This window comes from Lygodium microphyllum, unplaced genomic scaffold (genome assembly GCF_053477565.2).
Source record: "Lygodium microphyllum isolate KBCC unplaced genomic scaffold, Lygodium_microphyllum_v1.1.10 scaffold_220, whole genome shotgun sequence".
Lineage (NCBI taxonomy): Eukaryota > Viridiplantae > Streptophyta > Polypodiopsida > Schizaeales > Lygodiaceae > Lygodium > Lygodium microphyllum.
The window spans coordinates 1-16,426 of NW_028229703.1; the positions used below are offsets into that span (position 1 = coordinate 1).

The 16,426-nt window shown below is 41.7% G+C and overlaps 1 protein-coding gene across 2 annotated transcripts in view; it reads left to right on the forward strand.

Moving 5' to 3' along the window:
• Positions 1–32: 32 nt before the first annotated feature.
• LOC148008263 (CDP-diacylglycerol--serine O-phosphatidyltransferase 2-like) overlaps positions 33–16,426 on the forward strand; it is a 104,442-nt gene continuing 88,048 nt past the window's right edge. The window contains exon 1 of one of the 2 annotated variants that reach the window (XM_087674352.1): positions 33–82. In XM_087674352.1, coding sequence (XP_087530478.1) covers positions 52–82 — 31 coding nt within the window. In that variant the 5' untranslated portion in view covers positions 33–51. The remainder of the gene's footprint in view (positions 83–16,426) is intronic. The other variant, XM_087674353.1, reaches the window with a different exon arrangement.

The window sequence follows — 16,426 nt, forward strand, 5'->3', positions numbered from 1 at the left end:
GAGCTTCTATTTCTTTTGTGGTGAAAGGATCGTGATGATGCTCGCCGATTCATGAAGTATCTACATCCAGACTTGGGTATCGGTATGTATGTCAATGGTGAACAAGGGGCATATCTTTTTAGCTTTTGAGAATGCTTTTTGAAATCAAGAAAAATATTTTATTTGTTGCAAAGCTTGTCTTCTTTTTTTGTGATTATTGCAATTCAATGAAGGCTCATGATTATGTTCTTTAAGAAATAAGAAAAGAACCTTGTGGTCCTAAATGTTAGCATAGAAATTCTACCTCCATTGAAATAAAAAACAATAACTTTTATGAGAAAATACTCACTACTTGGACATAAAGTAATACAACTAGTAAATACGATATCTATGCCACTATCAAGTGGCATGTAAGCATTCATATCCTTGATGTGGTTGGTATGTGCATTGGCACATCATTGTAGTGATACTTAACAATTGGATATGAATTAGTCCACCTACATGAGTTATAGGATATCTATCTAGTCATTTTTCTACTTAGCATCTTTACACTATGGACTGCTTGTATATTATATATGTTATACTCTCTCTTATCTTTGTGTGGTAGACTCATATAGTAAAGAAGAAGAAGAAGAAGAAGAAAAGCCTAGGGTTTTAGCTTCCTATCTTATGTGCATTCTCATTGTGTGGTTTGTGTCTTGCAAGAGCTCAAGCTCTCCTTCTCTCTCTCTCTCTCTCTCTCTCTCTCTCTCTCTCTTCATCTTTTCATGGTATTAGAGTGGTGTTCAAGGAGTTGTGAGCCACAAGCACAAGAGTCTATAAGGAAATCCTATTATGGAGTACACATGTGGAGATCTCTTTCATACGATCTCTAATTGACGAGCCATCTTTGAGAGCTTGAAGTGCTTAACAAAGTGCTCTAGACCTCAGTCTATGCTTGTGTGGTTGGATTTGCATTCTCAGTACATTTTGGCTCTTGTTTGGGAGTTTGAAGCTGTTTGTATGTGAATCTGGTAAGCTTCATGAACTATACAAACCTTGTCATTTTGCAAATAGGTTGCATGTATTGGGTGTGGTAGACCGTATTTGGATATTGTGAGACATTACAGGTGTTGCCAAGGGTATGCTTATGTGCTAAGATTAATATGGGTGATAGTTTACCTGAATCAATAAGTTGTTGATAAAGATAGAATTGTGGGTTTTGCTGCACAATAATTGAGGAATTTAATCAGATCGTCAACGACAAGCTTGACAAGCACAACTTCCATGCTTGGAAGTTTTGATTGACTGATTTTCTTATGGGTAAAGGTTTTTGGGACTCATTGAAGGAGATAATGTTAAGGCTTCAAAGTTATTGGAGGAAAATGCTATGCTGAATAAGATCAACATGAAAAAATACCCTAATGCAAAAACATAAATGAAAGCATACGACAAAGTATATACTCAAAAGAAGAGAGTTAGGGTTAGGATACTCAGAGACAATGAATACAGTGGAAATTTGAATCAATGATTGAATGCTAAATATACAATGCTCATGCAGCAAACAAACTGTGTAGGAATGAAAACTATACCTCAAACTTTTGTGTCTTGAGGATTGAGGCAATAGTGCTCAGCGAGAGAGTGTGTCATGCTTCCAATGGATCTTGAAACGTACTAGTGTGTAGTGTCGAATTAGTGTTGGACAGGTAGAGGAGAGAGAAAACTGCAAACGCAACAAGCTAATGATGATGTGGCAGGCTAATGATAGCAAAAACGCAGGTATGATGACATGGCAGGTTGACGATAGTAAAAATGTAGGTATGATGATATGGTGATCTGAACAAACGTAGCAAAAATCAATGTAGATTGCGCAATGGAGGTTGGAAATGAGCACTTGATGGATATAGACAAGAATGGGGAGCTTCAGCCAAGATGTTCTTTGTGAATGGGGTATGGGCAATAAATCCAGAGGGCTCAAAATCTGTAAAAACGAGATTTGGGCTGAGTGCGGGGCAGCCTATCTATTTACAAAAAGTTTTGGGACCTTGTATTGTGGACCGTTTTAAGACTCTCAAGCCACATACCATTTTGGGGTTTTTATTAAGTAAGCATTTTTGGGGCTGTTTAAGTTGCTAATTCAGTATGTAATTGTTATATCAGCTCAACACCCGCTCTCAAGCTCTAAAACTAAGCTAGAAAGGAAGGCCAATTAAAAGTTTTGAGTGTTTTTATTCTTATATGATTTTACCCCAAGACGCCTCATCCCAAAGTAGCCAAGGCATTGGACAAAGGGTGCATGGTGGTTGCCAAGTGGCCTACCAAGACTATATAGGTGATGGTTATCTTTCCAAGGGAGTCCAAGTGGGTATCTTAGAGAGGCTAGGGCATTGGACAAAGGGTGCATATTGGTTGCCCAGTGGCCTGCAAAGTCTTGCAAATGCGAATGGAACCACAATGAACTGTGTTTGTTTGTTTGTTCCTCCCCCTTTTTTTTTCCCCTTTTTTTGGGTGATAGGTTTTGGTGGAAAAAGTCGAGGTGGTGGTTGATTAAGTAACAGATAGGAGACTAGTAGTTAGACCGAAAGGCTTTCACAGAATAAGCAAGGTATCCCTATTATTGGATATTGATGACGAAGAAAGAGGCTAGTGTTGTGTGAAGCAAATATGTTGAGTATGTGGAGAGGTGAAAAAGATGTGTGGAAAGTGAGCTAGCGAGGCTAAGCAAGCAAGAGAGACTATCTTGGGGATTGCCATGTGCAATGTTGTAAATATGGTGGATCTAGAGTCGACCACTCAGAAAGACCGAAAAGGGATAAATGTGCACAGATGCATGTTTACAGAAAAGAAGGCTTTGGAGTGATGCAAGAGGTAGTGCAGGTGTGATTATGCTCATGAAAATATTATGCAACGGTGCCACTTAGACAGTGCCCTTGCATGGAAATTGTTCACTTGTCCAAGTGTCTTTTTTACAATCATGTCATCTTGATGATGCGGATGAGGACACAAAGTATAACGTCTAAAAAAGAAAATCTAAACAATATTCCATTGTTACCAAGAGAAAAAAGCCGCCCTATTTCAAATTGGAAGGGAAAGTGAGGGAAGTATCCTTTCCTCGTCAATTTGAAGAAGTAGGGATAATATACCCAAGCTGATTTTTGGTAGAATATATTGTAATATTGGTTGATTGACCACCTTGGTGACTATGCCTACAAAATTGTTGAATGAAGGCACAAACTCTAGGCGTATAGTGTCTGGCTCAACCTGCTCTTTGGTGAAGTGGAAGTGGACCCTCACATGCTGTGTTTGTAGTGTAATGATTGGATTGTCCACAAAGAGCAATGGTACTTTGGTTGTCGTAGTAGATAATGATAGGAGAGTTGCATGGAAACTGATGTGTTGCTAGTAAGCTCCTCAAATAGATAGCCTTTGTGATACCATAAAAAAGAGCCCAATACTTGGCCTCGGCCGTGAAAGTTGCCATCATCTCTTGCTTATGGTTGGTCCAAGAGATGGGTGCCATGCCCAAGGTAAAGTGGTAGCCACCATGGGAATGTTAGGTGTTAGGATCTCTTGCCCAGCTAGAGTCCGGTGTACCCCTGCAAACATAAATCAGATCCATAAGTTAAGCCATAAGAATAGGTATATGTCAAATGTCTCAAAACACGAAGACATGTAATCCAATGTAACATCCTAGGTAACGGGAAATATTGACTAAGCAAACTAATTAGGTAAGCTAAATTTGGCCTAGTGTCAGTCATTCAAAGAAGCTTTCCTACCACAGATCTATAGGTGTATTTGTCAAAGGGCTAATCGAGGGTATCCTTAGAAAGATGGACAGTGGGATCGAGAGGTGAGGCCACAGGCCATATCTGATCCGTGCAATACTGGTCCGCTAACTGAAGAGCATACTTGTGTTGTGACATAAAAATACTACTTCTAGATTGAACTATCTCCATCCTAAAAAAGTAAGACAACAAACTAAGGTATGTTATCTCAAAAGTAGAGCAAAGCTAGGCCTTAATTTTCTTGCTATGGCAGTAGAATCTAAGCTAGTGATAAGTAAATCATCTACGTACAATACGATATAGTTGACCTTTTCTAAAGTAGCGTGGACATATAAGTTCAAGTCATAGGGGATAGAATAGTATCTTGAGTTTCAAGGAAATCATCCATTTCTTTGGAACCAAGATTGCGGTGCTTGCTTTAGGCCGTAAAGAGCTTTTGATAAGCGATAGACCTTATCTTTTCGATTAGTAAAAGAAAATCCGGGAGGCTCGGCCACATAGACTTCCTTCTTCAGATAATTGTTCAAAAAGGCACTTCTGACGTCCATCTAATAGATCGGCCAGCTATGGTAAGCGGTTAGTGCAACCAACAGACGAAAGGATGTCAACCACGTAGTAGGAGCAAAGATCTCCTCATAGTCAATATCTTGCTTCTATCAAAATCCTTGCACCACAAGGCAAGTCTTGTACTTGTCTAAAGTCCCATAAGTTGTTAGCTTAGTTATAAAAATCCACTTGGTCCAGACGACTTTCTTGTGGCTCGGATGATCCACCAAGGTCCAACTCTCATTTCTGTAAATACTCTCTAGCTCCTTTCCTACGATTTCTTGCCATTGGGGGTGTTGAAGGGCCTCTTGCCAACTATTCAGCTTAGAATGCACTGTGCAATCGACTATTAACAACAATGCACTATTCGGCTGTAGAAACTCAAAAAACTAGTAGGAGGTGAACTCGCCTCATTGCTACTCATGCATCTTACACAAAGACTAGTTTGGTTGTGCACCATCAGTATCCAAGCAGAAAAATATGTAAAGGCATCAGACTTATGCTTGAGAAAGTACACCCACATGTAATGAGAATGATTATCCACAATAAAAAAGAAGTACAATGGGCCATTCAAGGTGGTGATGGGTGTCGGACCACAAAGACAACATGAATCATTCCAAGAGGGGACTCAACTCTACGTGTAGATTGCTGAGGGAATGGGGTATGTTGTTGTTTTCCGAGTTGATAAGCTTTACAGACATTCCGTGATAGCTTTAAGCGGGGAAGGCCATCCACCATTTGGCGATGTGACAACTCATAAAGAGAGTCGTATCTGAGATGTCCATGTCAGAAGTGGTGCAACAATGGAAGTGTTAACATAAGCTGTAATAAATTGCTGAAACACAAGACAGGAGAGAAAGGAAAAGAAAGAACACAATACAGATGAGAACTCATATGTATGCTTGGGAAATGGAATCCATATATCAGACACGAGACTGTTAGCAGAGTATTTATCAGCTCATGTGTGAGTTTGAGCTTGATCTGGGCTGGGCATTTTTATTAGGTATTTTAGGTTTTTTTCTGGTGTGGCATTTTATGCCAGTGGAGCATTTTATGCACCAGTCGGCCAGCTTTAATGCTGTCCGACCAACATTATTGCTCCCCACTTTTTCAGCCTATTTATACTCAGTGGCTCCTCCTCAGTCAGTCACTTCATTTCACCATCTGCAGACTCTGTAGAGAGAGGAGCCAGTGCCAGTGCCCACGCAACCAGTGACCCACTGTTGTATGCGACTGTCTCGTGTTCAGATATATGGATTCCATTTCCCGTGCATACATCTGAGTTCTCATCTGTATCGTGTTCTTTTCTTTTCTCTTTTTGTCTTGTGTTTCAGTAGTTTATTTCAGCACACGTTTATGCTTCCACCGCTGCTCCACTTCTGACAGAGACTGCTGCATACAATAGTGAGTCACTGGCTACGTGGGCACTGGCGTCGGCTCCTCTCTCCACGGGATCTCCGGGTGGTGAACTGACCAACTGAGGAGGAGCCTAGAATAAATAGGCATGAATAATGCCATAAAATATGCCAGGTTGGCCAGCAATTAATGCCCAATATGACCATAAAATGACACAATAAAAAATGCATAAATAGCCTAAATAATGTGCCCAAGCCGCTACAGCTCAGACTCACACATGAGCTGATATATCTGCTAACATCCTCTTCAGATCATGGGTGATTTGATTCAATACAATGGTACAATGAGAATGAATCAGAACCATACAACATAGAACCACCAAGTATACCATGGATACCCAAGCAGTAGGCGATCAAGCCACCACCAAGGTGCCTCGGAGAGAATCTGATGTTGATGTCGATCGTACCAGCTCCTGAAGATAGAGAGGATCATAGCAGCTCTCAATGTTTGTCAACAATGCCATTGATGTAGCACACATGACCATCCTATCACCAATGCCACAGCATATAAATGACCATGGATTCCTTCTTTGGTCAAATGACCAAAATATTGCCTCACGTGAGCTCTAGACAAAAGCCACTCACTCTGTGTTAAATAACCAGCCATCATGAACCTGGATGGTCAATCCTAGCTCCAAGATTTGCACCTGCTAGACTTCGGTCGATGCATCAGGGATGTCCCTCTTTGGATCTTGTGCATCTGTATAGAAATATAGATGAGGCGTGGCTGCTCCATCTCACCACTCTCTCATACTCTCTCTCTGGCAGTGGAGAGTCGTGAGGGATGACCTCACCACCACCACTAGAAAGCAGTTGAGGAAGGGGCTACCAAGCCCTTCCCACAATACGAACAAGAGGATCTCTTTTGTGCCTTGGACTTCACCTTGGCTAGAGGGTCTGAGTTGGAATTTGAGTCAGATGATGACTCGTTGGAGGAGTCCACATTCCGCTTCGTCTTCTGCCCCTTTTTCTTCTTGGAAGCCGCTAACTCTTTGCAATCCTTCCGCAAATGGCCCTTCTTGCCACAGTGGTAACATTGGGCCTTCGACTTCTTCGTCTTCGATCCCCTCTTTGAAGCTATAAGAGCCTCACCTGAACCTCCATAATGTGACGGAAGCTGTCCTTGTAGTCGCAAAGTCGCGACATGCTCAAGCAGCATTGAGGGCATATGAAGAAAACTAACAGGAGTCGTAGATGTCTGTGCTTGTAAAGCATTCGCCACTCCATCAAACTCCTAAGAAAGCTTGTAGAGTGCTGTACCAACAAGATGTGCCTCTGACAGGGCATACTGCATAGTGCAAAGCTGGTCCTAGATTTGGGTAACTCGAAGTAGGAATGATCGGATCGGATCTTTGGTTTCAAACTTCAGTTGCTGGAGTTGGCCATAAAGAGTAACGGCCCTCATGGTGGAAGGAGCCTGGTATATCAACTGCAACTTCGACCATATGGCTAAACTGTCCTGCATTAGGTGACCGCCAATAGGACTTCTTTGGAAATACACTGAAGTAAGGCCGAATAAGCACGGGCATCACTCGAATCCCATGTAAGCATTGCTTCCTCATGGTTGTCTTCATCAAAATCAGCTAGAATAGGAGAAGGCTGTTGAGGACATGCAATAGCTTCGCCAACCACGTACCATAACCGCTTTTGGATAAACCAGGCCTTCATCACTGCACTCCACGTGTAATAATCAGGTCCATGGAGCTTGTCATCAGTGGATGTGCACGGAGGAGCCATTTGTAGAGGATTTAGAAGAGAAGTAGAGAAAAGAAGGTATTTGGAGAGGGAATACAGCCAAAACATGAGCATAGACTGCAAAAATCAAGACCCAAAATCTGACCAAAAGAAGGCAAAGTTGCTGCAAAAAAATTAAAAAATCAGTCAAAATCTTGCCAAAAACAGTAAAAACGGCCTAAAGGTAGAGTCGCCTAGCCAAGAATGAGTCAGAAACACCAAAACGCAGGCTGAATATTGCTACAAATAGGTTGAAAAACTGTCGCAGCAGCCTGAAAACTGAAAATGTAGGCAGCAGAGGGGTTGTAGACAGCAAGCAATGGCAAATTTGCGGAAAACGCAAGTAAAACAGGTTGCTTGTATGGAGTAGTAGTCACCTGATCAGCAAGGGTGAAAACAGTCCTGAATTCAGCAAGAAAACACAACAAGAGCACAAATCGTGAAATCTGATACCATGTCAGAAGTGATGCAGCAATGGAAGCGTAAACATAAGCTGTAATAAACTGTTGAAACACAAGACAAGAGAGAAAGGAAAAGAAAGAACACTATATAGATGAGAACTTAGATGTATGCTCGGGAAATGGAATCCATATATTAGACACGAAACTGTCGCATACAACTGTGAGTCATTGGCTGCATGGGCACTTGCATCGGCTTCTCTCTTCACGGGACCTCCAGGTGGTGAACTGATCAACTGAGGAGGAGGAGCCCATAATAAATAGGCATGAATAATGCCATAAAATATGTCAGGTTGGCAAGCAATATATGCCCAATATGACCATAAAATGACACAATAAAAAATGCCTAAATAGCCTAAATAATGTGCCCAAGCCGCTGTAGCTTAGACTCACACATGAGTTGACAGATCTGCTAACAGTCCTAAGTGAAAATGCCAAAGACACTTAGAGCTCGTAGGCTCCCACAGTGACAAAAGCTTGGAAGCGGTGGAATGCAGCGCCCTTGGTTGTTGGCTTGAAAAGAAACTGTATCATGTGGTTCAAGCCACTAGGCTGTCTCTCACCACGAGTAATCACTAAACTAGTTTGAGAGTTAAGAACCTTGATTGTGGTTGCTATAAAGAAGATTGCTCGACCCAACTGGCAAAGCTACTGGACGGATAACAAGTTCACCCCTAGCTAGGGGACATAATATATATTATCCATCATAGTGTGATTTGGGCCTTGGTTAGTGGCAAAATTGATGCGATTGTGAGCCTAAATCGTAACCAAGGAGTTGTTCCCAACTCGGATGTGCCCAACTGCAGGGGCTTGGGAAATACAAATGTTCTCGATGGGGATTATATGATGGGTAGCTCCACTGTCCATAATCCCAAGGAGTAGCTGAAGCACTTGGTTGTAATGAGTGGGTCTCTATAGTTACCTCATTAGGAGGCAACTTGCAGATATGGACGAGACTTGTATCCTCAAATATCTCTATGGAGATGATGTGGGCCATTGCAGACCAGTGAGACAAGCCCTTTGGTGTTAAGAATGTTGTTGACTGTGATGGTTGACTGGTGGCAGCGTTGTCTCATCCATGCCCTTATTGAGGGTTGCCACTACCATGTCTCCCCTACTAGGGGTTGATTGATTGAGGGACGGGGGCTTGATTCTTAGCTTTTGGTGTTGTACATCTTGCCTTTGATCGACAATTGTTGTCAAAGTGGCCAGCCTTCTGACAATGTTGACAATATAGATTTTTCTTTGGTACATTCTGCCACTTGGGTTTTAGAGATGTTTGGGAGTTTCCTTGGGCCTCACTAATTTGCTTTTGATTTTGATTTTGGGTTTGTTTTTGATTTTATTGGAATTTTGATTTTGTTAACCCTTCCCTTGTTGCCTCTTTTGAGAAGAAGCCACGAGAGCTGCATCTGTAGAGGTCAAACTATGAAGTTGATCAAACAATAAAACATAATGCAATAGCTAACACTCAAAACTCTTGTAAAGTGGGGATAGTGGGTTGTGAGATCATAAAGTGTAGAAAATGAGAGTATTTCCTTGGCAGCTTGTTTAGAAACAATGTGACTTGATCGTCCGAGGACTTGGGAGCTCTTGTAGTAGAGATCTTGGTGAGAAGGCAATAATACTTAGTCAACTTGACTTTGAAGTCATCCTGGTCAATGATTTTAAAGTTTCGGAGCTCATGATCCAAATTGATGCAATGGATCCTATGCTGACCAACATAGCGATCATTCAAGCGTGCCCAATGCTTGGATACTAAGTCGAAATGCGGAAGTTGGGAATCAAATTCAAGTAATAGAGCTTGCATTAGCTCGACAATAATGGAGGCATTCCTAGCCTTTCATGAGCGGACAACCTCATATGCAACAAGTGTGGGATTGGATTGGGGTTCCAACCCGTGCACAAGATTCCATAGGTTTTGAGAGTCAAGGATATCTCTCATTAGTTTTGACCAAGTAGTGAAGTTCGACATGTTAAAATGTGTCTTATCATTAAAGGCATGTTGGGTTGATGAGAAGGAAGAACCATGAAGTGTCGGATAAGTGGAATAATAAGGAGAGGTGGTGGAGAGAAATAAGTAGGAGGGGGAGATGTGTAGGTAGAAATAGGCTGATAATGTCTAATGGGTGCCGATTGATGTGCAAACATTGGAACATGAATGTTTACATCAAGTGCCGGTGGAGGTGGAGACATCGAGACATGTAAGCCTTGTCCAACAATTGGTTGGGCCACAACAAAATAACCAGAAGGCCCACTAATGCCATGGAGGCAAACTATGGTATCCATTGATCCACACTCGTCGGTGAGGGCTGGGTGGCATTCCAAGGCTACGAAAAATTCGAAAGTGTGCGAATCGGAGAATTAACCTCCATCATGGAGACACCACCTTTGGCAGAGGAAAATACGAATTCCTAAAAAGTGTGCCTAAAGGTGAAGGACCCCTAGTGTGATGTGTGAAGACATGTAAAGTGCACTCAATGGAGGCTAAAAGGACGATGTTGTAGATCTAGTGGTTGGGATGGGTAGAACATTAAATGGATTTGTCATTTGTGTAGCTGTGGAAAATGTGCTAGGTTCCTTTTGTTCATTAAATGCAAATGATGAAAAAGATGAATCACCCAAATCAAATTGACCATGAGATGTAAAAGCTGAAGGAAAAGATGAAGGAGCACTCACCGATTTTTGTTTACCTTTTCTTGAGTTCAGAAAGAAAAATCTATCCTCTTTAGGGCTTATGAATCAATACTTGGTATGAAGAGTTCCTTCATCGTGAGCATCATTGATATTTTATGGAAAGAAAGAAATAAACTCAAAAGATTGACAAGTAGTAGCATGCGTACTTGACATAGGAGTAAATGAAGGTGTAGAAGTGTGTGGAAAAGATGAAATAGGGAAGGATGGAGATGATGGTGGTAGAGAAGGAAATGATTTGCACTCCATGCTATTTTCTATTAGCCTACCTATGATAGTCATGTCAGTCTATCATCTCGTGGTTGTGAGCTCCTATTAGAGTTTGATGGAGATTAGGAGCTCTGGCAGTTTTAGGTGCATTTTCTTTAGTTGTCGGCTTCCTGTGTGCATATCTAGGTCAATCTTTGCTTTTCCTAGTCTGCTTTTACTTGGTAGACATTGTCCTTGCCATCTGGGATTTTTTTTGTGGCTACCTCCTATTTTTTTTAGCATTTTTCAAAGTGCGATTAGCATCAAATGCTGATCGGCCAGCATTTCTTGCACCTACAAGTGCATGTCGGCCAGTTTTTGGCATTGTTAGCTATATATAGCCAGCCTTCCCACTTGGTAGACACACCCTCTCCAGTCTTCATTTTGTCATATGCAGGTGCATACTTGGACACTCTAACACTCCGTGCTTGGTGTTGCCATTGTCATTAGCTTGATTTGGTGCCCTCACTGATGTTGTGTTTTGCATGCAGAGATTGATTAGTCCATCCCCTTTGTATCAGCATTCTTCTTTAGTTAGTGCAATATTCTTCCTTCCATCTTTTGTTCTCTCTCTCTCTGTGGGTTTCTCTCCGTGTTCATGTTTCTCTTTTGTTGCAGACTCTCACATGGTATCATCACCTAGGTGAGGATACAATTTGGAGATTTTTCACAGAGTAATAGGTGTTCTTTCATTGAGGAGCAGCCCAGTCCCCAAAATGTAGGTTTTCAAGCTTGCATTTTCTGCAAATGCAGTCTTTTTTGGAGTTTTTGTGCGATGACATTTGGTAGATAGGTGACATTATTTGGTGGATTATGACATCTTTTGCAGGCCAAACGACAACAATTAGATGTAAGTGATTGCTTTCAGGCATTAGGCGGGGCCTCTCTATCAACGTTTTGCTGAAATTCAAATTTTTGCGTGGTGGCAATAGTTTCTTGGTGTGGGAGATAGCTTTCTGGTGGCAAGTGACAACCTTCTAGTATTGGGCGACATAATTTTGTGTGCAAGTGGCACATCTATACCCATTGTAGCTAATTGCTTTTTGTCTTCTTGGCTGTTTCTATCAAAACCAAAATTTTGGGTGATTGTAGGATCGAAGTTATCTTACTAGTTTACAAGCTTTGATGACTCAGAAGAGGAGATTCTTTCTAGATACTCTTTTGAGCGGAAATGTGATTATTAAGACTATTGTCAGTGGGAGGAGTCTCCCATTTGCACCCATCCCCTTTCTATTCATCTCTCACAAAAGGCATATTCGAAGTGATGCCATCCTTGATACCCTTAGTTCAAGTGTTTGTTCTTCCTTCCTTACCCAAAGAAGACAAACTTGATGGTTGAAACTATTCGTTGTGGTCGTGTGAGGTGTAGTGCATACTCGACACCTTCGATCTTTAGGAGCTTGTTTCTGCTCCTATTCCCCATCCTAAGGAGGAGCTTGCAGATGGGACTTCTATCAATCATGTAGCCTTGTGGGATTGGCTCAACTATGTCCTTTCTCTTTATGAGTTTGCAAGGTTTTGTTCTTGTGCATGTTCGTAGGTTGAAGGTCGTAGCGGAAGTGTGGATGAAGCTTGCGTCTTTATATTAGCACAATACGCTTATTCATAAGATTTCCCTTGAGAAGAAGTGGATGTTTAGTATTGATGACTCCTTCATGAAGGAGCACATCACTAAGATGGAGGACATGAGGGGTAAGCTTGCCTCTCTTGGTTAGATGATATCCTCTGAAGACATGTCTATGATCCTTTTGACTCAGTTGCCATCTCTTCGGTTCGATGTCTTCTACACCAGCCTTATTACATTGAGAACTTGCGAAACACTCTTATGGGAGGAGCTTTCACTGCTTGTCTTGGAGTATGATGAGTGACTCAAGAGAGGTTGAGGCCAGTGGTTTTGGCTCCACCAAGGCATTTATTGTAGGCACAAGTGGAGGGAAAAATAGGAAGGAGAAGGCCAAGGAAAATAAGCAGGAGGACAAGAAGGATGAGAAGAAGAAGAAGACCAAGTGCCCACTTGTGGGAAGGATACTTATCTTGAGGAGAAGTGCTAGCAGAAGTATCCCCATTTGAAGTTGAAGGAGAAAGATCTAAAGGATTTGAAGGATTCGAAGGCCACCCCACCTATGATAGAGTCTATCTTTGTGCATGTCTTTGCCAAGGAGGATACAACTCTTTCTTCTTCCACATAAGGGAAGCCTTGGCTTGTGGATAGTGGGGTCTCTTCTTACATGATCTATCAACAAGATTGGCTTTAGGACACGAGTGTCATAGAGAAAAGAGTCACGATTGGTGACAAGAGGAGTGGGGACTATTCCTTTATTGCAAGACATGCATTCTTCTTCTGCCAGAGTCCTCTATGTACTTGATTTGGGTTTAACCTATTGTCTGTTCATGGTCTTAGACGGCTAGGTACCAGTGTTGTCTTCACATAGGATGTAGTGATCATGGAGGATGCTTCTATAGGTGTAGTTCTTTGGAAAGGTTTAAAAGGAGAGTGGGCTTTGCATGCTCATAGCCTTAGTTACGAGGTCTTTTCATGAGCTTGGGCTGCTTTGGCATTCTTGTTATGGTCATTTGAATATTGATGCTATATGATAGGCTTCTTGTAAGAAGATGGTGGAGGGGCTTCTTGATTTCCCTCCTATTCACACTTTATAGCCTAGTTGTTTGAGGGGCAAGCAGCATAGGCAGCCACATCCACAGGTTGCCACTCAGAGGGATTCTACATTGCTTGAGTTGGTACATATCGACCTTTGTTGGCCTATGGCTGTGGCCTTCCTTGGCAAGGCCAAGTATTAAATGCTAAATGTAGATGACTTCAGTTGTTATGTGTGGACTTATTTTCTGGAGTACAAGAGTGAGGCATACTCTTGGTTTTGCGAGTCGAACGTGTTCGTAGAGAAGCAAACTACTTCCAAAGTCCAGGGTGTATGAGTTGATCATGGTGGAGAGTTTATGTCTAACCTCTTTTCTTGGTTTTGTAAGGATCACAATATTCGGGTGGAGTATTTCCATCCAAACACACCATAAGAGAATGGTGTGGTGGAGTGTGCGAATTGGACCATGCTAGAGATGCCCTGATTGATGTTGGAACATAGGGGTCTTTCTCATTCCCTTTGGGATAAGGCGATGACAATTGTAGTTCACATTTGCAACCGATTCCTGACTTTTGCATTACACGACATGACTCCATACAAGGCTTTCTTTGGCAAAAAACCTTTTGTGTCTCACTTTCACATATTTGTGTGTGATGCATTTGTCCATGTGGACAAGAAGAAGAGGAAGATGAAGCTTGTCTCAAAGTCTAGGAAGCTCATCTTCGTGGGCTACAACACTACCATGAAGGGCTATTGGCTCTACCACCCGACGACATGGAAGATGAAGGTGAACAAGGATGCGATCTTTGATGATATTGCGGCTCGTAAGGATCCTATTGATGGTTCTATTGTAGGCGATTCTTCGTCATCGGTTGACTCTCTAGCACCCTCAATTTCTCTCCTTCCTTCCCGGTTGCGTCTTAGCATCCCTTTTTCATTGTCAGCTCCTCCCCCTCCTTGTTCTCCACCTTCTACATCAACTTCTTGACTGACCATCTTTGACGGATACGACTACTTTTTCGCTTAGTACTTCCATCCCTTCAACCTCCCCTCAGGAGTGTTCTCGGGATGCTCAATTATTAGTGGGGGAGCCTTTTTTAGATGTGAAGGATTTACCTTCCCTTACGTAAGAGCAGGAAGAGATCGAAGCTCAGTTGAGAGTGGTGTAGACAGTGTAGAGTGTGAGAGCACGACACCCAATGCAATAATTTGAAGTGTAAGGTGCAAGTACAAAGTATAACCCTTAAACCTTAGGGTTGTAAGAGGGTGTTCACACTTGAAGTGTGTCAAACATGATAAGTGCCTAAAACTGTGTAACATAGGCACATAACATATATGAGTAAAGAAATCTCTTGTACGGAGAGTAAAAAGTGCCCTAGTGTCCTACTAAAGATCACTTGCACTTCTCTGTGAGCGTAGGTGTGAGTCAAACCCAACAAAACCCCCCTTGGAGTGAAGAGTGATCAAGATACAAGGGTCATCCACCAAAGGAGATCAAATTTAAAGCATTGTGAAATGCTTCAAAATTGTCACGAGGAAGAGCTTTGGTGAAGATATTTGCCACATTACTAGTGGTAGGATAGTAGACAAGATTGATATCACTTGTATGTAGCCTCTCTTTGACAAAGTGATAATGGATCTCAATGTGTTTCGTGCGTGCATGAAACACTGGGTTTCGTGCCACTGTAATGGCACTCTAACTGTCAGTGAACAAAGGAGCATACTTCGTGATAGATACATCCAAATAAGCTAACTAGCATCTAAGCCATACGCATTCAACTATGGTAGTGAAAGCTGCCTTGTATTCAGCTTCACATGATGATGTGGTAACAATGGATTGTTTCTTGCTAAGCAAAGAGATGCAAGATGAGCCAAGAAAGAAACAATTGCCACTTGTGGAATGACGGGAATCATAATCACCAGCCCTTTTTCAGCTTATAGACCAAGTATTCGGATCCCTTAATTGTAAAACCAATGAATAGGTGTACATACACTTATTCTTGAAGTTCCCCATGTAAAAATGCAGTCTTTATATCTAGCTGATGCATAGTCCATCCATAATGGGCAACCAAAGAAACCATTGACCTAATGGTAGTCATCTGAGAGGTAGGAGCAAATGTCTCCTCATAGTCAATGCCTTTCTTCTGTGCGTAGCTCTTGGCCACAAGCTTGGCCTTATATTTGTCAATGGATCCATTTGCATTCCTTTTTAGCTTATAGACCCATTTTGTACCAATGGCTTTCTTCCCAATAGGCAAAGACACTAAATCCCATGTTTGATTCTTTATGATGGAATCAAACTTAGCTTGTATTGCTGCCATCCAATGCACACTATGTTGTGTGTCCTCAAAACATTTTTTGATTTTTTACGATAGAATCAAACTCAGTTTGCATTGTTGCCATCCAATGCACACCATTTAGGCTTCTCATCATCTAATGTATTTGCTGCCATAACAATCTCCATGGTATATGCAACATCATGCATACGAGCTTGCCTTCTAGTACGACCAGCAATAGGAGCATCCAAATGACTTATCTTTCATAGTCTGCAAATACCATCTAGGCATCTGTCTAGCCTCTTGACTGTGTACAAACTCTCGCCGAATTTCAGATTTAGCACCTTGCTGAATCTTCAGATCAACCATGGGCTGATTTTTTGCATTACCAATGGAGCAGTTGGTTGAACATTAAGTTCACTTGTTGAAGCTTCAGCTGTATCACTGAAAGAAATGGGTAGCAACCCTTCAAATACATCACTGGCAGCTTGATATGTGTTAAAACCAGCAAGGGATAATTCTGATTTTTCATTAAAAACCATATCCCTAATGACAAATACATTTTTAGAGACATGATCATATAATCTATATCCTTTGCTCTCACTGCTGTACCCCACAAAAATGTATTTGACAGCCTTGTTATCCAACTTCTTCTTGAGTACCTTGGGAATGTGTGCATATGCAAGGATACCCAAAAGTACGAAAATGCCTGCC